The sequence below is a fragment of the Pleurodeles waltl genome, chromosome 6, assembly GCF_031143425.1.
Source record: "Pleurodeles waltl isolate 20211129_DDA chromosome 6, aPleWal1.hap1.20221129, whole genome shotgun sequence".
Taxonomy (NCBI): Eukaryota; Metazoa; Chordata; class Amphibia; order Caudata; family Salamandridae; genus Pleurodeles; species Pleurodeles waltl.
In genome coordinates, this window is record NC_090445.1 from 1,688,526,480 (window position 1) to 1,688,550,389 (window position 23,910).

The 23,910-nt window shown below is 48.3% G+C and overlaps 1 protein-coding gene across 3 annotated transcripts in view; it reads right to left on the reverse strand.

Moving 5' to 3' along the window:
• The window catches only part of MAPKAP1 (MAPK associated protein 1), a 541,270-nt gene that overhangs the window by 195,732 nt on the left and 321,628 nt on the right, over positions 1-23,910 (reverse strand). For all 3 annotated transcript variants that reach the window (XM_069241765.1, XM_069241766.1, XM_069241763.1), the window contains one exon: positions 23,753-23,862. In XM_069241765.1, coding sequence (XP_069097866.1) covers positions 23,753-23,862 — 110 coding nt within the window. The remainder of the gene's footprint in view (positions 1-23,752; positions 23,863-23,910) is intronic.

Here is a 23,910-nt window from a genome sequence, read left to right on the forward strand (position 1 = left end):
CATAATTTGTCGCCACACTACATGGTACCAAAGGGACAAGTAGATCTTTTTACAGGACAAGTAGATTTGAGAAGCAACCTGTCCCCTGGACAAGTAGATATTTTAATAAATTCCACACCCCTGACTTTAATCCAAAACAATCTGCTACGCTCGAAAACAAATCACCCCGCTCTAAAACAATCGACCCCTCTCCAAAATAAAACCGCCCCAATCCAAAAAAAGCTGTCCCACTCCAACCCACCCCACTCCAATCCGCCCTACTCGAATCCAAAACAATCTGCCCCCCTCGAATCCAAAACAATCTGAATAACTCCAAAAGAAACCATCCCACTCCCGTCCAAAACAACCTGCCCCACTCCCGTCCAAAACAACCTGCCCCACTCCCGTCCAAAACAACCTGCCCCACTCCCGTCCAAAACAACCTGCCCCACTCCCGTCCAAAACAACCTGCCCCACTCCCGTCCAAAACAACCTGCCCCACTCCCGTCCAAAACAACCTGCCCCACTCCCGTCCAAAACAACCTGCCCCACTCCCGTCCAAAACAACCTGCCCCACTCCCGTCCAAAACAACCTGCCCCACTCCCGTCCAAAACAACCTGCCCCACTCCCGTCCAAAACAACCTGCCCCACTCCCGTCCAAAACAACCTGCCCCACTCCCGTCCAAAACAACCTGCCCCACTCCAGTCCAAAACAACCTGCCCCACTCCAGTCCAAAACAACCTGCCCCACTCCAGTCCAAAACAACCTGCCCCACTCCAATCCAAAACAACCTACCCCACTTCAATCCAAAACAATATGCCCAAAACCAATCTAGGTCTACTCCACTCCAATCTTGAACAGTCTACCCCACTCCAATCTGCCCCATTCAAATCCAAAACAATCTGGCCTACTCCAATCCAAAACAACCTGCCCCTCTCTAATCTGCCCCACTCCAATCCGGCCCACTCCAATCCTATCCACCTCACCCCAATCCAATCCACTGCACTACATCCCAATTAACCCCACTGCAATCCACCACAATCCCCCCACTTCAATCCAATCCACCTCACGGCAATACAATACACTCACTTCACTCCACTCCACTCCACCCTAATTCACCACAATCCTCCCCATTCTATTACAATGCACCACACTTCTGTCCAACTCACCTCACTCCAGTCCCATCCAACCCACCCACTCAAATCCATTCACCCTATTCCAATCATTTCCACCACATTCCAATTAATTCCACCCAACTTCAATCCACTCCATCCCAAATCCACCCATCCCACTCCAATCCAATTCTCTTCAAGCCACTCCAATTAAAATCCAGTCCCATCTTAATCCACCCCACTCCAAACCACTGCATGCCAAACTACCTTAAAGCAATCCACTCCAGTCCATCCCATACCAAACCAACTTAGCCCACTCCAATCCACCCATCTCCAGTACAATCCACCACAATTGATGCCACACAAATCGAACCCACCCCACTCAATCCAGTATCCCCCACTCCAACCAACCTCAATCCACTCCAGTCCACCCCACCTCAGTCCAACCCATTTTAATCCACCACACTCCAATCCACCTCATCCCATGTCAATTCACCCCATTCCACTCCAATCCATCCCACCCAAATACACCCCACTCCAATCCACCCCATTCTACCCAATCCAATTCAGATCAACCCAGTTCAGTCCGCACCACTCCAGACCAATCCACCCCACTCCAGTTCAGTCTCTCCAATCCACCCCCACTCCGATCAAATAAATCCAGTTCAATAAATCCAATCCTCCCCACTCCAATTCAATCTAATCCATCCCACTCCAATTTACTTCACCCCACTCCAATCCACCCCCCAATTCACCCTATCACTCCAGTTCAATACGCCCACCCTTATTTAATTTAATCCACCCCACTCCTACCCACCCCAATCCAATGCACCTCATCCATTTCAACCTACCTCCCTCCAATCCACCCCAGTCCACTCAATCCACCCCATTTACCACAATCCAGTCCGCCCCACTCTACTCCAATGCCATCTGGACCACTACTTCAATCCACTCCAACCCTCACCTTCCTATTCTACCACACACCACTCTATGACACTCTGCAACTGAACCACTAAGCTCCACTCTCCTCTACTCAATTTTAAGAGACACTACTCCCCCACAACACTGTACTCCAACAAATCTACCCTTCAACACTATGACACGCCACTACACTAACTTTTAGCCATGCTGAACCCCAACCACACTGGTGTGGAGAGTTTCCACCCCAGAGCCAATAGCATGAGACTCAAATGTCTAAGAATGTGAATTCTATGCCGTTCTCTATCCACTCTATCCACTCCGGCGCCCCTTCGGACCCCTGCCCGCACTTCATCTTTAACAAAGCCGACGACATCGCCCCGCACCTCCAGACCGTCATCAACTCTTCTTTTTCTTCTGCTACCTTCCCCGAAAGCTGGAAACACGCCGAAGTCAACGCCCTACTAAAGAAACCTACGGCTGACCCGAGCGACCTGAAAAACTTCCGCCCCATCTCTCTTCTGCCTTTCCCAGCCAAAGTAATAGAGAAGACCGTCAAACAGCTGACCACCTTCCTGGAAGACAACAACCTGCTCGACCCCTCACAAACCGGATTCCGAACCAACCACAGCACTGAAACCGCCCTCATCTCAGTCACTGACGACATCAGAACCCTGATGGACAGCGGTGAAACAGTCGCCCTCATTCTTCTCGACCTCTCGGCTGCCTTTGACACCGTCTGTCACCGCACCCTAATCACCCGCCTCCGCTCCACCGGGATCCAAGGCCAGGCCCTGGACTGGATCGCCTCCTTCCTCGCAAACCGTTCCCAAAGAGTTTACCTCCCTCCGTTTCGCTCAGAACCCACCGAGATCATCTGCGGCGTACCTCAAGGCTCATCACTCAGCCCGACACTCTTCAATGTCTACATGAGCCCCCTCGCCAACATCGTACGCAAGCACGACATCATCATCACCTCCTACGCCGACGACACCAAACTTATACTCTCCCTCACCAAGGACCCCGCCAGCGCCAAGACCAACCTACAAGAGGGTATGAAGGACGTCGCAGATTGGATGAGGCTCAGCCGCCTAAAGCTGAACTCTGAAAAAACGGAAGTCCTCATCCTCGGCAACACCCCGTCCGCCTGGGACGACTCCTGGTGGCCCACGGCCCTCGGCACCGCACCGACCCCCACAGACCACGCCCGCAACCTCAGCTTCATCTTGGACCCTCTTCTCACCATGACCAAGCAACTCAACGCCGTGTCCTCCGCCTGCTTCCTCATCCTCCGCATGCTCCGCAAGATCTTCCGCTGGATCCCCGCCGACACCAGAAAAACCGTGACCCACGCCCTCGTCACGAGCCGCCTGGACTACGGCAACACCCTCTACGCCGGGACCACAGCCAAACTCCAAAATCGCCTGCAACGCATTCAAAACGCCTCGGCCCGCCTCATCCTCGACGTACCCCGCAACAGCCACATCTCCGCACACCTGAGACACCTGCATTGGCACCCAGTCAGCAAAAGGATCACCTTCCGACTTCTCACCCACGCACACAAAGCCCTCCACGACAAGGGACCGGAATACCTCAACAGACGCCTCAGCTTCTACGTCCCCACCCGCCTCCTCCGCTCCTCTGGCCTCGCACTCGCTGCTGTCCCTCGCATCCGCCGCTCCACGGCGGGTGGGAGATCTTTCTCCTTCCTGGCGGCCAAGACCTGGAACTCCCTCTCCACCAGCCTCAGGACCACCCAGGACCACTCCGCTTTCCGGAGACTCCTAAAGACCTGGCTGTTCGAGCAGCGATAACCCCCCCTTTTCCCCTAGCGCCTTGAGACCCGCACGGGTGAGTAGAGCGCTTTATAAATGTTAATGATTTGATTTGATTCTGTACTCTAGTCCTAAGAGTAACAACTTGCCTCCCAAACAGCGTTTCAGATCACCTTGGAGGCATCCGATTCAACTGTATTCAATCACAGAGATTAAAGGGCTGCATTGGCCTTGCTGGGATTCAATGTAGTGGCCTCTAGATAGCAGCACAGACGTCATCTGTGAGCATTTAACTCACTCAGCAACTTTGCTGGCTGTAAAAGTTGTTATCTTTTAAACGTCACCGAGTTTTAAAGAAGGATCTCTTGAGCCTTTTATTGTGCCACTCCTTCCACAGTAATACCTTTTTTTTGCTAAAAGAACAGTGCCGACGGGCCTGTGTGGCAACAGAATCAAGTACAGCTCAGTAGGACGTTCATAAGGTGTCCAGCAGTACTTTCATGAACCTGTAAACCTGTAATCCGACAGATGACTATGAAGATAGTGGGACTGAACGACTACACTACTTCCGGAGAACAGAAGCACAGGCGATGGTAAAACAAGGTGGAACTTACCTTGTAGGGAGCATGGAGAACGAGTGGGTCCTCACCCACAAGCTAGACACTATCTGCATGGGCAGCAGCCCCTTGGACGTGATAACATGGAGAGGAAACAGGAAGCGCTTCCAGATGCTGGTCTGACTGCTTGCTTCTTGCTGTTGCAGGTCGTTAATGGTCAACGTTGATGGTGCTTGCTTTGTTTCAATTAGGATTCTTGGTTTAGGATTATTCCCTGGATTGTTAGGAAGTTAAGGGCTAAGATTGTCTTGCAATGAGAGCAGGTTTGAGAATGTGTTCTTGGTGTTCATTTACAATTCTGCCCTGAGAATTTCTATACCTTGACCAAGGGCACTTTTCTGTTGGCACATTTGAAATGAAATACCACAGCCAGGCTTAACTGCTACCTCAATTTTCCAGGGAATCATCATATAGGTTTAGTTTGGGGAATTCCGACGTTATGGATAGTTTCGCTGTTATCAGTGACTGCTTGTGGAATTGCCTGGGGATGTGTGACACGTCAATCCTAAACTTAAAAAAAAAAACAAGGCACTGCCACGTGCACCTACTTAATCCTTTTTTCAGCGTTTCATGTCCTTCAGTCTCTTTACCTGTCTGGTTCTTCTGGTGTTAAACTGCACCCGCAATTTGAAGGAAATACCAAGAGGTCTCCTCACCATCTCACGGTATTGAGTGGGCTTCAGAAACTGGTGGATGGCATTAAGGCATTGTAACTCCTGTTTGCTGTCTGATGATAAGATCACTAGTGGTCTTCTGGCAACTGTAGGGTCAGTGTATATTCAGTCTTATGAACTGAAAAAAAAAAAACTTGTCTGGGTGCTTTGGCGAATCGTCAACAAGATCTTTGTTTCAACAGTAGTAGTGATCAGGAATGATCTGCATTTTGATGGTGACTTCCCTTCTTTTGGTGAAACTATCATGGTCACGAAACGGAGGTCAAGGGTAGTCTCCCCTCCTTTCTAGACTCATTGTACAGATGCAAGTGGTGTGGGCTCATCTGTGAGGTCAGACACTTAAGCACCTTCACTGGGAGACCATTTAGACATAGGCCCTCATTTGAACATTGGTGATAAATCCCACTTACCGTGACGGCCTACAAAAGACCGTCGCCGTGGCTACCTACCGTCCACCATATTATGACCGTAGCTGGAATTCCGCCAGAAGGCTGGCGGAATTCTGGCTACGGTCATGGCGGCGGATGGCGGTAAGGTGGCGCTGCTGCCAGCAGCAGTGCCACATACGGCCTGGTGGTGCTACGCTGGTGGACGCTACTGTTGGGAGCAGCACCGCGTCCCGTCTCCTGCCGGAGGACCCCCTGCAAGCAGGTAAGTCGAGTTCTCCAACAGGGGTGGGGGTTGTTGTGTTTGTGTGGGGGGGGTGTGTGTGAGAGATTGTTTTTGTATGCGTGCATGCGGGTGTGAGGCGTGTGGAATGCGTGTGTGCACGAATGGGTGTGAGTGTACGTGTATGTTGTGTCATGTAAATGCGTGTGTGCTTTTATGCATGTTACTGTGTGTTGCGGTGTGTGTGTATGAATGTATGCATGCGTGGGTGGATGTGGGTATGCGTGTGTGTATGAGTGTGTATGTCTGCGCGTGTAGGTGTGTGTATGTCGGGGGGTCGGGAGGGGTAGGGGGAGGACTCTGTGGAGGGGAAGGAGGGAGGAGGAGACCCCTATCAGTGCCAGGGAAGGAATTGCCTGGCACTGATAGTGCCTACCGGCATGGTTTTCGTGGTGGTAAGATTGCCACGAAAACCATGGCGGTAGGCGGGGTCATAATCCCGAGTGTGGGATTGTGACAGCTGCCTGGATGGAGACCGAAGTCTTCAGCCTGGTGGCTGTTACCGCCCTGGCAGACGGAGTGGTACATTGGCAGTTTGGCTTGAGCCAAACCGCCAATGTCATATTTTGGGGAAAGGTCCGCGGCCTGTTGGCAGTACCTTTCTCCAAAATAACGCCGTCCGCCAGGGTCATAATGACCCCCTTAGTGTTTTACAGCACTGCAGCTGTGTAATCTCTTCTGTGCTTTCTTTTAGGGTGATATCCTCTTTTGGAAAGATCACAGGTAAACTTTGGGAGTTCGAATCCTTCTAGAAAGGTTCCCACCTCTGCGTCTAACTCATGCATCCTAGTTTTGTGCAGTTCTTGGCAGAAATTTGCAAACCTCTGTGCAATATCACAATTTGTGGGCACTTCTCGATCTGCTGAATTTTTAAAGGTACCTACCTACTTCCTACTTTCATGCCTACTGGAGAGTCAGGCGAGGAGACATTTTGCTTGTTTCCTATTTCATAACATTTTCTGTATGTAGTGCAGTTTGCCTTCGTCCCTTGCCACATTGCTGTGAAGTCTAGGGGCCACCGCCAATCATTTATAAAAAAAAAAAAAACACTTCTTCCATATCTTCTATATGCTTGCCTTTTTTGCCATCACAGCATACGCGCTTCCTCTGAGGATGGTTTTATAGACCTCCCATAGTTCAGAACCACAATGTACAGACCCCTTGTTTTCAAGGAAGTATTCCCCCATGAGTGTACCCGGTGATCCAGATACCCCCTCGTCGTCCTAGAGTTCCCATGTGTTCAGTCTTTGAATAGTTTTGTTCTGCCACTCTACAGTTATGAAGAGGTCCACGCTGATAACACATCCTATTTTCTCCACTTTAGAAGCTACGATGAGGAGATGTTCAAAGACATGAGGCGTGGCGCTCCAAGGTTGCAAGTTAACAGGCACAGTAAACAAAAATTGGGAGGAAACCACTGGTACCTACTCCTATGTTGTATTTCATAGTTAACCCGACTAGTGACACGTAAAATTAATATTCTCATTGCAAGATTCTGACGTGTTACCTCAGGGCCACCGAAAGATACCTAAATTCAGAGTTCTCGTTTGATGGGTTAGTGTTTCATGCAAGCAATAGGCTTTACCAGGACACAGGGGTCCCAGGTTGCTTATATAGCTCAGCTGAGACAGGCTTCAAGCAGATCCAAATTATTAAACAGACCAATAATCTCGCTCTGGTTCATTTATAATTATTGATCGCCAAAAACGAATGAATGCAAATGGTCAGACAAGAACCTTATAACATGCACAATGATTATCAGACTATCCATTCCGCATCAGCATTTGGTCTATCAGTTTGGAAAAAAGAGCAATTTATGGCCAGGCTACAGCAGCGAGGACACTCATCCTCTCTCTCCTCTTGCCAATCAATACTCGTGTTACAGTTAAAAATAACCAATCTGCAGAGCCGTCTCAACAGCACAGAGCCAATAAGGCTCTTAAGAGCCTTCGTTTTCCACCGGCTGGCAAACACTCAAAACGAGAAACACATCACTGTCTGCATCAAGACGACGCGTGCAATAGAAAAAAAAAGGTACTGATTAATGCAATTTAAATACATTTGGTAACAGGGCGCCGGGCTAATCAATAATAATAGCTCTCAGCTTCGAAAAGGTTCTCCAAGAATATACGCCCGATTAGGCAAGACTTGTGCCTCCAAACATGTTTTTAGACATGGACAACTCCAAATGCTCATAACCGATACCTGAACGGTGCGACATGAGTCTTCCTCGACGGTACACACACAACAGCACACTGGGCAAGTCTGCTCAGACTGTGCCCCGTGCAGGTTATGCACAGACTCCAATATCTTATGAGGAAACAGTCTATGGTGGTGGAGGAACTGGCACCTTCTTGGCAGCCAAAAACAACTAGAATATGAAGCATGATGACCTGGATGGTGATCCAAAGGTTCGCACTCACTGGAAATAGTCCTGGCTTCAACATCAGGAAAATCTAACTTTATAAAACACACAGAAACTAACATTAAAGGCAGCCATGCTGCTTTTAAGTTCCGAATTTCAGCAACTACTGTCCAGGTGTGTGTGTGAGTAAATAGATCATTCTAGGAATTAATTCAAGATCAATATACAATACAGAAAATAAATTATAGGAACAAGAAGAAACACACTGCCATGTTTATTTTCATTTAACTAAAATAATAAATAACGACCTTGCTGCAGAACCAATCTCAACTTTCAGGACAGCTTGTTTGCTCAACAGTGGTTGCTTGGAAGAGGATCTGTCTTGGTACAGAGCACGACGGCGGCCAGATGAGGACAAATTAGGTGTGTAAACCTGCGGACTTTTCAGGACGACCCAGTGAGCAGACACAAATTACAGGAAGAGCACATTAGGGTCCAGTGATGAGCCTCACTCTGTGCACAGGAATGACTTCAGAGTTAACCCAAACAGATTTACTTGCTAGTGCATTATGAAGAGGAGACTGTAGGCGTCTCCCTCGCCTGGAAATAGCTAAAAGTCACCTAATAAGGGTGGAAAAAAAAGAAATAAAAGAGGTTTAGGGAAAACCCAGTAGACCGTTCATCGCAGCTAATGACTTGTTCATTATGAGTGATGATGGATAAAGACTTCTCCTGCTGAGATGAAATCAAGATTTATATGCATTGTTTCCGCTCCCAACTTGTGGGAAGATCATCATCATTTAATTCTATCTCTGCGGCCAGTGATGGGCATCCAGAGAGCTGGTTATCAAACGGCGCAGTCAGCTGGCAAGCGCGGATACGTACAGTTGGCACATCTGGACCAAACCGCCACAGCCGCTGCTGAACAATGGCTGTTGGCAGGCCGCCAAACTGCCTGCAGACGCTAGCAGGTCTCAGCTTCAGCCGCCGCGGCATCTTCCTGCTAATCCCTTCCGCAAATGTTCTACTTCTCCAACCCCAACAAGGATCAGATTTTCCAATGCTTCCTTCCCTTGCTAATCCCATATCTTTTAAAGTGCTGTGTTTCCCATCAGCTGGGTGTGTTGGGGTGGGACCTCAACCATGCATCTCATTTTCTTTCCAAAGAGACAAGTTCTACCTGATATTGGAATGGGGATGGTTATTTTATTACCCAAACCCGAAAGAATGAGGCTACAGTGACCTGGACAGAACATCTGGCTGACATCTCGGTTTCAAAATATTAATAATCAATTTCAGGTACTAGCTTTAAGGAACACTGGTTGAGGAATGATGCTTTACTAGCTATTACAAATAATCTGAGCTCACTCTAAATTTTCAATGTAGGGTTCACTCAGTCCATCGCTACACCTTCAAAGAAGCATGCAAGAGCTCTTCATCTCCCACTGACCTCACACTCCATCTCCTCCGACCTAACACGGCCAGAAGGACCCACAGTGCTGCTAGCCCCAGTCATCCTGGTCCAAAGGCCTGGATCAGCACAAGGAGTAGTAAAGAGTAGAGTCCCTCTGCCCTTTGTTAAGTCAACACACCACTGCTCCCGGCAATCCGTATTAATAGATATCTTGATCAGGCTGCATCCAGTGCTTTAACTCACCCACCCCGGAAGTGCCCAAGATAGACGTGGACAAGTGGTGAAATTCTTGAACAAGGACACGCTGCCCAGATATCAGGATCCGCACAGGAAGACAAACCAGACACACTAGAATTTATTGCAGTAAAACGCATAACAATCCCTTCCGAGGCACGCATTCGGGTCTGCCTGTACACACTCCTCGCACAAGCCACCTGGAATTAGAGTCCTCGCTGCAGAGTAACCCAGAAGAAATCTGACAGAGCTGCAGAACGGATTTTATTACCCACAAACCTCAGTCTGCGGAAGTTGGATATTTATTGTTTAGCAGTCTTAAATAAGTGAAGTTTGGGATTTAGGAGATGCAAATGGAAAGCTGACATCTAGATGGAAAGGAGAAAGGCATGAATGCACAGGGAACATGTCCGAGTACTCCCTGCTGCACCTTATAGTTATATGTAACAGTGAAAGAATCACCAGCAAAAGTCTTTTTCCAAACCTACCTAGCAGATGAAATAACGACTCACAAAAGCTGACAGATGAAACATTAATGAAGCTACCAAATAAAAGGTGAACAAGTTGCACTCAACATTCGTGCTCAAAGAGGAGTATTCGTTAAAATGGGTGAGACAAGACTTACGTTTACATAAATATTCCCATTACAGAAACGGAATCCCTACCTGATATCTACACTACTTCCTCTGGGTGATGTTCCTCCACCCCGAGGGCAGTGGTGTAACCGGATGAGACCAGATGACTCCACTGACTCTTCATCACTGGCGACACCCACATCATCAGGAAGGGGCAGCAAAGAGTCATCGGCAGCCAGGATTCAACCAACACAGCACCACAGTGTGGTTCTACAAGTGGGGGGTGAGCACACCTAGAACAAGGACTGGGGACCTCACGGGAGCATGGGTACCTCAATGGGAGAAAGGGGGACACTCAAGAGAAAGTGGGGGAGGTGAGTGTGGGGGGGGGGGGTTGTAAAGAAAAAAAGGCGAGATCAAGAAAGAGGAGGGGATCAATAGTAAGACAGAAGGAAGAGTGGGGGTCAAGAGAGTCGGGGTCAAGAGAATGGGAGTCAAGAGAGTGGGGGGCAAGAGAATGGGAGTCAGGAGAGTGCAAAGGAAAGACAGTGGCCGACGAGAGTGGGGGGGCAAGAGTGGGGGCAAGAGTGGGGAAGGCAAGAGAGGGGGAGGCAAGAGAGGGGGAGGCAAGAGAGGGGGAGGCAAGAGAGGGGGAGGCAAGAGAGGGGGAGGCAAGAGAGGGGGAGGCAAGAGAGGGGGAGGCAAGAGTGGGAGGCAAGAGAGGGTAAGAGTGGAAGCAAGAGTGGGAAGGAAAGACAGTGGGGGCGAGAGTGTGGTTATGAGAGTGGGAAGGAAAGAGTGGGGGACGAGAGTGGGAGGGCAAGAGAGCGGGAGGTAATAGTGGGGGCAAGAAAGTGGGGTCAAGAGAGTGGGATGCAAAAGAGTGGGGGCAAGCGGGGCAAGAGAGGGGGCAAGCGGGGCAAGAGAGGGGGCAAGAGAGAGGGGGTAAGAATGGAAGCAAGAGAGTGGGAAGGAAAGACAGTGGGGGCGAAAGTGGAGGGGCAAGAGAGTGGGAGGTAAGAGTGGGTTGCAAGAGAGTATAGAGGCATCAAGAAGACAAAGCCTCAATGAAGGCTGATGGCATCAAGAGAGAATGGGGTGGGGGAAGAGTCATGAGAATGTGGGTGCCTCAAGGTAGAGTGGGTGGCCTCAAAGGGAGCATCAAAGGAGAGATCAATGGGGCCTCAAACAGAGGGTTGGTGTCCTCAAAGAGACCTCTTCCTTTTTGTGAATGCGTTATGATCCAGACCTAGGGGTTCATAACTTTTCAATGGTTTACCACCGCTATTTTAACGCTAAACGATTCATGCACATGGACTGGAGTGGCTATTTGGTTGGGACACCTACCCCAAGCCTCTTCCAAACAGCGATTTCTTGCCCATTTCTAAACTTACCGATTCCTAATTGGATTTAGTAAATTGCATTTTATTTTTATAAAAGGAATTTTATCAGGTACGAGCTCCCAATTAACTCTAGAAGTATGACTGGGTTGACTTTGATTCAAACGAAAAAGGAGGCTCTTGTGTTACAGGATTCCCCCTTATAATAGCAAGCTCCTATGTGGACTAGTGCAGAGCGCTGTGTGCAAGGAGCAGGGTCAGACTAAAATGGTCTCCTTTACCAACCAACTCACTCAAGATATCCTCAGGCATTTGACTAGGTTGCAGTTTCCCTCAAAATTGCTCTGTAAACATGTGGTCTTTGGTTTTTACACACCATAGAGAGGAAGACAAGGGGCATCCAAAACAGGAGCATGCACCTGAATTGTAACGAAAGAATCATGGATTATATCAAACCAACCCACGCAATGGCTACCAGTCTCACAGTGAGAGTAGTATAAAATGCTGTGGATCACTTATCGACAGAACTTACGGGAGGGCAGTCTTACATCCAATACTGAGTGAGCTATTCCAGGCGATCTCAAACTCGGATATATAGCGCCAAGTTTTCAAATACGTCAACAGTGAGAAAACTGCGCTTTGGTAGGCGGACAGCTGCACTACAGGAGCCGACATTCTGAAAAGCTATAGTGACTTCTGTGAATGGAGGGAGAGGAATGAGATTAAAAACCACATTTCCATACACCACAATTCCCTTCCTGTCTGGTGCTGCTCGTCTCCTGTCCTAGCTGTCAGAATACAAAAGGTAGAAGCTACCCATGGCCAGACTGAGAATTTAACCTGCCATACCTATCCTTGGATGGGCTTTTGTGGTTGCGTCAGGGTATGAGGCAAGCACCACCATCTGCAGCGGCTTCAGCATTTCAGACTAGTTCCTCAGCAGGTTGGCTGCTCACTGGAGCGGTGTGCTGGTCACGTGTAGACGAAAGCATGAGGCATGTGTGAGATCTACTATTCTGCCAGTGTGCAAGGAGCCAACAAACAAAGGCAGCCGCCTCCGGTAAGAACCATGTGGTGGAACAATATTGCACACGCAGCTAGATGCTGGGATAGTGAAGTTTTTTATCTTATGGGTTATGGATTCATCATGGTTACAGTCCTAATTCCTACTGTATTTCCTATCAAACTTCGTTCTAAATTCCAATAAAATGATCACATAAGCTGAGGCTGTCCATGAGAAGTGGGTGCGGCTCTTTAAAGGCCACACCTCAACACACTGCACCATCAAGTCCTTCAGTTTCAAGTCCATCTCCCTGAGAGCCATCAACAATCTCTTTAAATGGTGCGGATGGTTAGGAACGAGGAGAATCAGAAGCCCTTCTTGCAGGACTCAGCAGTTTTAACGTCCGTACATTTCTTGCAGTGCGCTGGCGTCAGGCTTTCTCAGTACACATTTGAGGACAACAAAGGCTCAGCTCATGTTAGATGGGAATTATGAAGTAATGCAACCAACTTTCTGTAAATAGTTTGCAAACTGATGTAGTGTTCTTTGAAAATCATTGTTGAACTCTCATGTTAGCTCCACGGGCACCCGCCCCAACGGCCACTGTCATGGGCTTGCTTCTTCTTCTGGGAGCCTGCATGTGCTTGGTCAGCTAGGTACTCCAATGTTCCACTCCGTCGCCTTCCTCTTGCAGACTCTCAGGACAATTTTTATTTTCCTACCAGCCTCTGAAAGAGGTAACAAGTCTCAGTGCTGGTGCCTCATGCCAGGATTACAAGCGGTCTGCATCAGAGTATGGAGGAGCATCTCTTCTTGTTCTCAGAGGAACCAGGCGAGGCATCAGTCTCTGACTGTGGACCAAGCACCGCTTATTAATGGCTTGATGGTTTCATTGAATTCTGTCTGTACTGTTTGTAAGACTGAAGGTATGCCAGATGTACCAAGGGGTTTTACCCATTCTGTGTCTATGGAAAAATGCTTTAGTACATATGGCCCTTGATTACAAAAATCTGCCTTCTAACATGCCAGCCCTGCCTTGTGGTGTTTGCTTTTAGGACTATCAATGTCCCTTCATAACCCCTGGCACTAAAGATCCATCTCACTGACCGTGTTGGACTGATCATAACTGCATTCAGTAGCTGTCGATTCAACCAGCAGATTGTAGTCAGCTGACGGCCACCGTGCCTAGAGACACCTTCTGCAGCATGCTAATGTTCAACGAATACACAACCTCCCAAAACAAGCAATGTCATCGATACAGCTACCACCTTAAGGGGTTTCTCGTTCATACCTTGGGATACCTTTGTACAAATTCTGAAATGAAAGTACGAAAGTAGTAAAGAAAAGTATAAAGAACATAACAAAGGAATGGAAAAGTAAAACTCTGAGATTTTGCTTCAAATATTAACTGATCAATCCACAAGATATTTCCTTTCGGATGTGAATAATAATTTGCGTTTATATAGCAGATGGCATTCTGGCAAGAGCCCAGAGCGCTCAATACTCTGTGCACGTTCCAAAACTAACAGACAGCTGTATGGGTGTTAGGACCGAGCAGATGTCATCTTCAAGTGTATGCATGACAGACTTTCCCAAGGTGAGAAGGAAAACACAACTGCTGCCCAGACCGAGGTGGCCACTGCGAGGCTTCAGCAAGTCGTGTCGGGGCTTGAGCTGGGACTCAGTGGCAGGGAGACTGCACAGCCACTAGGCATCACTTCAATTACTAAAAAGCAAATATTACTAACATTCACGTATTTTAAAGTGCAGAGAATAACCCTGAAGACTGAGATGTACGGAGTGATTGTTCTGTGTGTGAATTATTACCAACCCAAATCATGAGAACTGCCCCTGGGGCTTTAAGGGAGGTTGCATGAGACCTGCCTCTGTGGCTGTAGGGGAGGCCTGTATGAGAGCTACCTCTAGGGCTGTAAGGGAGGCTCAATGAGAGCTACCTCTGGGGCTGTAAGGGAGGCTCAATGAGAGCTACCTCTGGGGCTGTAAGGGAGGCTCAATGAGAGCTACCTCTGGGGCTGTAAGGGAGGCTCAATGAGAGCTACCTCTGGGGCTGTAAGGGAGGCTCAATGAGAGCTATCTCTGGGCTGTAAGGGAGGCCTGCATGAGACCTGCCTCTGTGGCTGTATGGGAGGCCTGCATGAGAGCTACCTCTGGGGCTGTAAGGGAGGTTGCATGAGACCTGCCTCTGTGGCTATAGGGGAGGCCTGCATGAGAGCTACCTCTGGGGCTGTAAGGGAGGCTCAATGAGAGCTGCCTGGGCTGTAAGGGAGGTTGCATGAGATCTGCCTCTGTGGCTATAGGGGAGGCCTATATGAGAGCTACCTCTGGGGCTGTAAGGGAGGCTCAATGAGAGCTACCTCTGGGGCTGTAAGGGAGGCTCAATGAGAGCTGCCTCTGGGCTGTAAGGGAGGTTACATGAGAGCTGCGTCTGGGCTGTATGGAAGGCTGCATGAGAGCTGCCTCTGGGCTGTAAAGACTGCATGAGAGCTGCCTCTGGGCTGTTAAGGAGGCTGCATGAAAGCTGCCTCTGGGCTGTAAGGGAGGGTGCACGTGAGCGGCCTCTGGGCCCTAAGGGAGGCTGCACGAGAGCTGACGATGGGGCTGTAAGGAGGCTGCATGAGAGCTGCCTCTAGGCTGTAAGAGAGGCTGCACAACAGCTGTCTCTGGGGCTGTAAGGAAGGCTGCATGAGACCTACCTCTGTGGCTGTAAGGGAGGCTGCATTAGAGCTGGTGGTGGCGCTATAAGGGACGCTGCAAGAGAGCTTTCTCTGGGGCTCTAGGGGAGGATGCACGACAGATGCCGCTGGGGTGTAAGGGAGGCTGCATGTGAGCTGCCTCGGGCTGAAAGGGAGGCTGCATGCGAGCTGCTGTTGAGGCTGTAAGGGAGGCTGCATGCGAGCTTTCACTGGGGCTGTAAGGGAGGCTGCATGCGAGCTTTTACTGGGGCTGTAATGGAGGCTGCATGAGAGCTTTCACTGGGGCTCTAAGGGAGGCTGCATGAGAGTTGCCTCTGGGGTTGTAAAAGAGGCTACATGAGAGTTTTTACTGGGGCTTTAGGCAGACTGCATGAGAGCTGAGTCTGGGGCTGTAATGGAGGCTCAATAATAGTTTTTACTGGGGCTCTAAGGAGGCTGCAAGAGAGCTGCCTCTGAGCTGAATAGGAGGCTGCATAAATGCTGCCCCTGGAGCTGTAAGGTAAGCGGCATGAGTGTTGCTGTTTGGGCTGTAAGGTAGGCTTCATAAGACCTAGTGTTGGGCTGTAAGAGGCTGCATGAGAGCTGGTGTTGGGGCTGTAAGGGAGGCTGCATGAGAGATGCCTCTGTGGCTGTAAGGGAGGCTGCATGAGAGCTGGTATTACGGCTTGTAAGGGAGGCTGCATGTGAGCTGCCTCTGGGCTATAAGGGAGGCTGCATGAGAGCTGAATCTGGGGCTGTAAGGGAAGCTGCATGAGAGCTGCCTCTTGGGCTGTAAGGGAGGCTACATGAGAGCTGCTTCTGGAGCTGCAAGCGAGGCTACATGAGACCTGCTTCTGGAGTTGTAGGGGAGGCTGCATGAGAGCTTTCACTGGGGCTGCGAAGAGGCTGCCTGAAAGCTTTCATTGGGGCTGTAATGGAGGCTGCATGAAAGCTTTCACTGGGGCGGTAAAGGAGACTGCAGGAGAGCTTTCACTGGGGCTCTAAAGAGGCTGTATGAGAGCTGCCTCTGAGGCTGTAAGGGAGGCTGCATGTGAGCTGCCTCTGAGGCTGTAAGGGAGGCTGCATGAGAGCTGCTTCTGGAGCTGTAAGGGAGCCTACATGAGTGCTGCTTCTGGAGCTGTGAGGGAGGCTACATGAGAGCTTTCACTGGGGCTGTAAGAGAGGCTGCATGAGAGCTTTCACTGGGGCTGTGAGAAGGCCGCATGAGAGCTTTCACTGGGCTGTAAGGGAGGCTACATGAGAGCTGCAAGCGAGGCTACATGAGACCTGCTTCTGGAGCTGTAAGGGAGGCTGCATGAGAGCTTTCACTGGGGCTGCGAGGAGGCTGCATGAAAGCTTTCATTGGGGCAGTAATGGAGGCTGCATGAGAGCTTTCACTGGGGCGGTTAAGGAGACTGCAGGAGAGCTTTCAATGGGGCTCTAAAGAGGCTGTATGAGAGCTGCCTCTGAGGCTGTAAGGGAGGCTGCATGAGAGCTGCTTCTGGAGCTGTAAGGGAGTCTAAATGAGAGCTGCTTCTGGAGCTGTGAGGGAGGCTACATGAGAGCTTTCACAGGGGTTGTGAGGAAGCTGCATGAGAGCTGTCACTGAGGATGTAAAGGAGGCTGCATGAGAGCTGTCACTGAGGATGTAAGGGAGGCTGCATGAGAGCTGCCTCTGGGGCTGTAAGGGAGGCGCATGAGAGCTTTCACTGGGGTGTTAAAGGAGACTGCAGGAGAGCTTTCACTGGGGCTCTAAAGAGGCTGTATGAGAGCTGCCTCTGAGGCTGTAAGGGAGGTTGCATGAGAGCTGCCTCTGAGGCAGAAAGGGAGGTTGCATGAGAGCTGCCTCTGAGGCAGAAAGGGAGGTTGCATGAGAGCTGCCTCTGAGGCAGAAAGGGAGGTTGCATGAGAGCTGCCTCTGAGGCAGAAAGGGAGGTTGCATGAGAGCTTTCACTGGGCCTGTAACAGAGGCTGCATGAGAGCTTTCACAGGGGTTGTGAGGAGGCTGCATGAGAGCTTTCACTGGGCTGTAAGGGAGGCTGCATGAGAGTTGCCTCTGGGGCTGTAAGTGAGGCGCATGAGAGCTGCCTCTGGGGCTGTAAGGGGAGGCGCATGAGAGCTGTAAGGGGAGGCGCATGAGAGCTGTAAGGGGAGGCGCATGAGAGCTGTAAGGGAGGCGCATGAGAGCTGTAAGGGAGGCGCATGAGAGCTGTAAGGGAGGCGCATGAGAGCTGCCTTTGAGGCTGTAAGGGAGGTGCATGAGAGCTGCCTTTTAGGCTGTAAGGGAGGTTGCATGAGAGCAGACTCTGGGGCTGTATGGGATATGGCATGAGAGCTGCCTCTGGGCTGTAAGTGATGGCTGCACGAGAGATTTCATTAAGGAGGCTGCATACACAAATATTCTAACACTTACTGAGGTCAACGACTGAACTCAGCAGTAGACAGTTTGCATTTGTGGGTACCCTCCATGGGAGCAACACTGACTCCTTATATAATCAAAACATATAGCTTTTTTTTGGTTTACGCCACTTTAAAATTCAGTATAACTATTTCCTAAGTAAATGTGGGTGAGTGTGCTAGAGCATTTATATTCAGGTTCGTTTATCCATAGCCATAAGCAGAAACGAATGCCGGACACCTTTAAGTCAGCTCAAGGTTATGGAACTGGACTTGTTACATCACAGAAACGACGTCCGGATGTAACCTGGTCTTTTTAACAAAAAAAAATGCCCAGAACACAAACCTTAGAGGCTCTGTAAGAACCTAAAGGAAGAATAGGGAGGACAGCCAACAGACAACATCAGAAGACTGAAGAGGAACTATCAAATCAATAAATCAATCGATCAGGTGATTTATAAAGCACAACAGCTACTCTCAAAGAGTGCCCCGGCGTAAGAGCTACCAACAGCTCATCTCAAACCCAGAGTCATTCCCCTCACAAAAGCCAGTTTGAATAGCCAAGTCTGTATAGATTTCTTGAACAGATTTTCTGCCCTGATCCTACGGACGTAGAGCGGGAGCTGATTCCATGCATGAGCCACCAGATAGGAGAATGACGCCCCGCATGAGCCGCCAGACAGGAGAATGACGCCCCTCCTCACTTTCTGCATCTGCTCCTTTGGACCAATAGTAGACTGCCAACCGATGAGTGGAGTGATATGTCGGCGACAGTCCACCTTAACTCCTAAGTGCAAGACTTGTAGGAGACGTGGGAACGTCAGCCCAACCTGGCCACTATTCCTGGTCCCATCTCAGTGAAGGGGACCTAAACAGCAGACTTTCAGTATTTCCAGGATTACACTGGAAATTCCTAGCCCACATCCACTTAATAACGGCTGCCAAACAACTCTTGAAGAATTTACAGGCCTCTGGGGTATCCTTATTCAAGAAAAGAAGGAGCTGAGTATTATCTGCTTAAGATACAATATGAACTTCAAAGATTCCACTAACAAGGCCAGGGGTGCCATACAGATATTAAAGAGAGCTGGGCTCAAAGCAGAGCCCTGAAACTGAACTGGAGTGCTTTCAACAACAATATGGGGATAGCCAGACTGCTTGATTACAATTTTCTAAAAAAATATTTTTAAAAACATGCCAAGACGGAACCAACCACACCAATATCCTCTAGGTGCTGTAACAGGACAGTGTGGGGACAGTATCAAAGGCTTTCAATAGAACCAACAGGACACAGAGCATCCTATTTACTCATACCCAGCGCCAATTTGACTGAATCAACCACTTCAACCAGTGCTGTCTCAGTGCTGTGGTGAGGTCTAAACCCGTACTGTGAAGGGTGTAAATATTTGTGTTCTTCTAAGTAACAGGATAGCTGAGCATCGATTAGATTTAGAAGCGCCTGAGAGGCAGCAGGGAGTAAGGATGATAACAAGATTGCTCTAACTTTTTGAACTATAACTTCTCTATTTTAGAAAATGGGGGTCAAGATTATGTCCAGCCTGCTGAGTCGAACACTGATATACTGAGTCAAATTTGAAGATGTAAGCTTTTCCAAAAGAGTGATCGCTTGAGCATCTGTAACTTTAGCTGTATGTATATTAAAATCTCTGTGGAGACCGAAGTTAGAAAACTGTACAAGATGTCTCCAAGGCATCACCCAGCGAGTTAAACTCTTTAGAGTATCCTGGGGATCGGTAGACCAAGGCCCTGCTAGGCATAGCTGTGCTGAAATAGAGATACTAAATCTTAGGTCTTCTGCACCTTTGAGGTGTGGAAAAGGAAAGTGGACCACTTGAAACTTTTCTTAAATGTGATGGCTAAGCCCCCACGTCCGCCACCAAGCCTATCCTTATGAACAATAGAGTAACTGGCCGGTAAAGTCAGTGCTATATCGGCGGGAGTGGTGTTGTTAGTCAAAGTCTCTTTTAAGAATAGTAGATCTATCTACTCAGTGCTAAGTATGTCATAGATGTTCGAAGCAGTTTTGTGTAGGGACCAGATATTTAGCAAGACTGTACAGGTAAGTCAGGAAGGGCCTCTAAACTGACTGGAAGCCAAAGACAGCCTTTGCAAACCCTCCGCCCACCCCAAGTGCATCCCAAACTCACCACAAACCCTGTGCCGCAAGTCTTGATTGGGATGCAACCTTTCCTTGCAAAGCAGCGAAGGTATCATCTTAAATAATCCTGAGCAAAATAACATAAGAGTGATGGTGGATGAAATATATATCGAGCAGCATGGCTGGTGCTGGACATGGGCCAGAAGCGGACTGGTTTTCCTTTGGCATGCAGGTGGTGCGCCGAACTGCGGTGTTGCTTATAAGCAGAGAATACACTTCCCAACCACTTCAAGAACGAGAACAACATTATCATCACCCCATGCCTCTCTTCCCAGCCCAGTAAAGACCAACCTTGTCCTTCACCAGTCAGATATCTGTCCCTCAACACACTCCAAGCTGGCAGATCAGGGGTACAGGTGTTCCATTACACACCTATATCGTGCTTACCTCCATCTAACTCCACCACAAATGTCTTGCCTACCTCCACACGCAAGAAAACACGCTTCACCCTTGGTGGAACCCCATCAGTTTTACTGGAAACTACAGCAAGACTCCTGGTCTTCAGCTCCTACTGGACAGCACATGTGCTGTCTGTTATGGGACATACTGTGGCTCATTAAAAACATGAAGGGGCTTGGAGGTCACCCACTTCTTACTATTGGTCTGCTTTCCCTGCCCAATTCTTTTTTGTGCTTTAGCATGCCAATTTTGTGTTTGCCCCTGCCATGGAGCATTGCCTGCTGACATCTCAGGATAGGTTGTCATCACTGCTTCCACTGCTCGCTTTTTAAGAATGTTTGTTCTTTAGAGTAAAGCACTCCAGAAGTGTGTGTTTCCAGTTTGTTTCCTTGGTGTACTTCGATCCCCAGCACTCGTGTTCCTCTGTCGCTCCTCGGCTTCTCCACCCCCGCCATGTTGCACTTGCTGATGGGCTTCTCCTCACTGCTTCCCCAAACATGCCCTCCTCTCTCCCTGTTGCTGCTTTCCCCTCACCCTCTTACCTTCTTGTGCCCGCCTCCCCATGTCCCTCCTGTGCCCCCCCATCTTATTTTATGGGTGCTACATAAAATGAGATGTGTCTTATAGATATTTTTAGGGGAAGTCTCAATGAGCAGTGGAAGACTAAGTCTAGTGTGAGTGAGTGGACCCTGACTGGTATGAGAAGGGAACTGTAGCTATCATGGGTAGGAGAAGGCTTTACACAGAGCAAGGAAGAAGGGGCTGTCAGGGGCAGGCTTTAAATGTAATGTGAAGAGCAGCATTTAAATGTAATGTGAGGGGCAGGCTTTAAATATAAAATAAGGGGCAGGCTTTAAATGTTATATAAGGGCCAGGTTTCACCTGCATTGTAGGGCATGCTTTAAATGTAATGTGAGGCACAGCCTTTAAATGAAATATAAGGGGCAGGATTTAAATGTAATGTGAAGAGCAGCCTTTAAATTTAATATAAGGGGCTGGCAAAAATATTATAGGAGGGACAGGCTTTAAATGTAATGTAGGGCCAGACTTTAATAAATGTTAGGGGCAGGTTTAAATGTTATATGAGGGGCAAGCTTTATCTGTAATAATGTAGGGAAGGCTTCAATAAATGTCAGGGCAGGTTTAAATGTTATGCGAGGTGAAGGTCTTAAATGTTATGTGAGTGGTTGGCTTTAATTCTAATGTGAGAGGCACGATTGAATAAATGTGAGGGGCATGGTTTAACAAATGTGAGGGGCAGCTTTAAATGTAACATGAAGGGTTGCCTCTATGTAAAGGGGGGCAAGCTTTGATTTTTATGTGAGGGGAAGGCTTTAAATACTATAATGGGCAGGGTGTAAATGATGAATGGAATGTGAGGGGAAGGTCTTTAATATAATGTGAAGTAGAAGGCTCTAAATGTCATTAAAGAGGATATGCAGCAAAGTAATGGGAGGGAAAGAGCATGGATGAAACGTGAGGGGGGAACTGGAGGAGGTAAATGCAACAGGGGAAGGACCTTAAAGGTAGTGTGAGGGAGCAGGTTTTATATCCAAAATGAGAGCAAGCTCTAAATGTAATTTAAACAAGCATTTGCAATGCAATGGGCCTCGCGTTTGCTCGAGTTAGAGCTATCAACGCTGTAAATTCCTAACTGGACTTTCTTCACACATAAATTGAAAATGAAAAGTAAAATAGTTAACAAGCGAGCCGATTCAAAGCACCATGGCTGCCATGAATGTGAGTGCGAAGGAGAGACACGAAAGGGAAAAAAATTGCTTAAAGTCAAACGTATAATTATTCATGTAACAGGGTTGACGTCCAAGGCGGTAACAAAACTGCGCCAAGGAGGGACAAACGTAAAGCATTTACCAATGATAAAGGATTTTTGAAAGGAAAGCCCATAAACGAGTGATAGTGATGGGCGTGCAATGGGCCTGGTTAAAAACCCACAGAGAGATTACAACAGGCCAGAGCGCGTGCGCGCTCGTCCTAAAAAGGAGATCTAAATATAAGTGGGAGCTATACATGGGATGTATGAGGTGGGGTTTACAAATAAAGTGAGGGGATGGGTTTGTCATAATGACGTTGGTTCCAGGGTGAGGATATGCATCATTTTAATTATGGGTGTCACAGGCTACCCTAGTATTTCAAGCCATGTGGGGTGCATACGGAACGCTCTGCTGTAAGAAATCAGGAGCTGACTTTGTGATGTTTGTATAATCTTAAAGAAGTAGAGTAAATAAAGGAGTTTGTCAACACAAGCAAATCAATACAACCTGTAAGTGTTTGTTAAACTGTTAAACATTTAGCAAATTTAATAGAGTACTGTTGAAGACAAACAATAATGACAGTTATTGGCGCACACCCAAATTATGAGCCATCGGAGAGTGTGCAGAAGGAGGGTAACCAACAATCAAACGTGTTACTTGTTACCTACAAAGTTAAGATATGCAAAGATAATTTGGGAGGCATCAGTAGATAGGATACATATCAGAAGGGGTTGAGTTGAGTTATCTGTTCGTTGGCCCATTTCAACCCTCAAATTCATGTACCAAGGTGCACATTCCCGCGACCTCTAAGTATGTCCAAGAAAGCGAGTGGCTAGTTGAAGCCATAGTGAGGCACTGATCTACTAGATAGCAAGGGTCAATCTAAGGACAAGGGCTAGTCATCTTGCTTACAGCTCAAAGGTTAGTTACAAGCTTGAACAGGAAGTAATTAAAGTCACTCACAGGCTTGGCTTAAAAAACAAACAAAAAAAAAAAAGTCAGGGCGCTACATACCACTGAGCACGTGGGACCTAGCGCTTAAGTATTCTTTTTTATGTATACATTACTCAACTTTACGTGCAAGAAGTGGGTTTACAATAACAAAACATTACTATACACCCAGGTTTCGCCATTCATCTACCTTGAGCCCAACCTCATTATTTCTCATGACTAAGAAGAAGAAAAGGAAAACCACACAAACACACAGTCAAACACCAGCCGCGGGCTGTTACATTGGCCTTGCTCTACAGTTTCTAAAACATAATCTTGTGAAGATTGAATTCAACATCCAGTTCTGCAGTAGGCCACTGACTATAGAGTTGTGCAGGTTTGTAAGACTGTTAGTCACCACTGGGTTATGCAAGAACCTGAGAAGGACTTGTCCAATACAGTGAAGCCTGCATCACCTCTGCAGGACCTGGACACAACGCATGCACGTGAAACCATGCAGCCCAGTACTGCTGATGAAAAAACGTGGTTATAACGGTAACTTCCATCTAGAGGGCTATGCTAAATACATACCGCCTGACTACCTACTGCTTATGCTGAGGTGGGCAGGGACTGGGAACAACAGGTAGGCAGTGGCCCGATAATCATGTCACGACAGAGCCCGTAGCTGGTGATTTAGAGTCCTACCTGAGCCCCGCTGGGATCCTTTCCTTCGTTTCAGGGCTTTCTGCAATATCTCTTTCATGGTGACCTTCATGCTGTCTACTTGGATAAGTGAGAATCCGTGAGCAGCATTGCTAGAAGAAAAGCAACAAAAGTATGAATTAGCACAAAGTGTTGTTGGA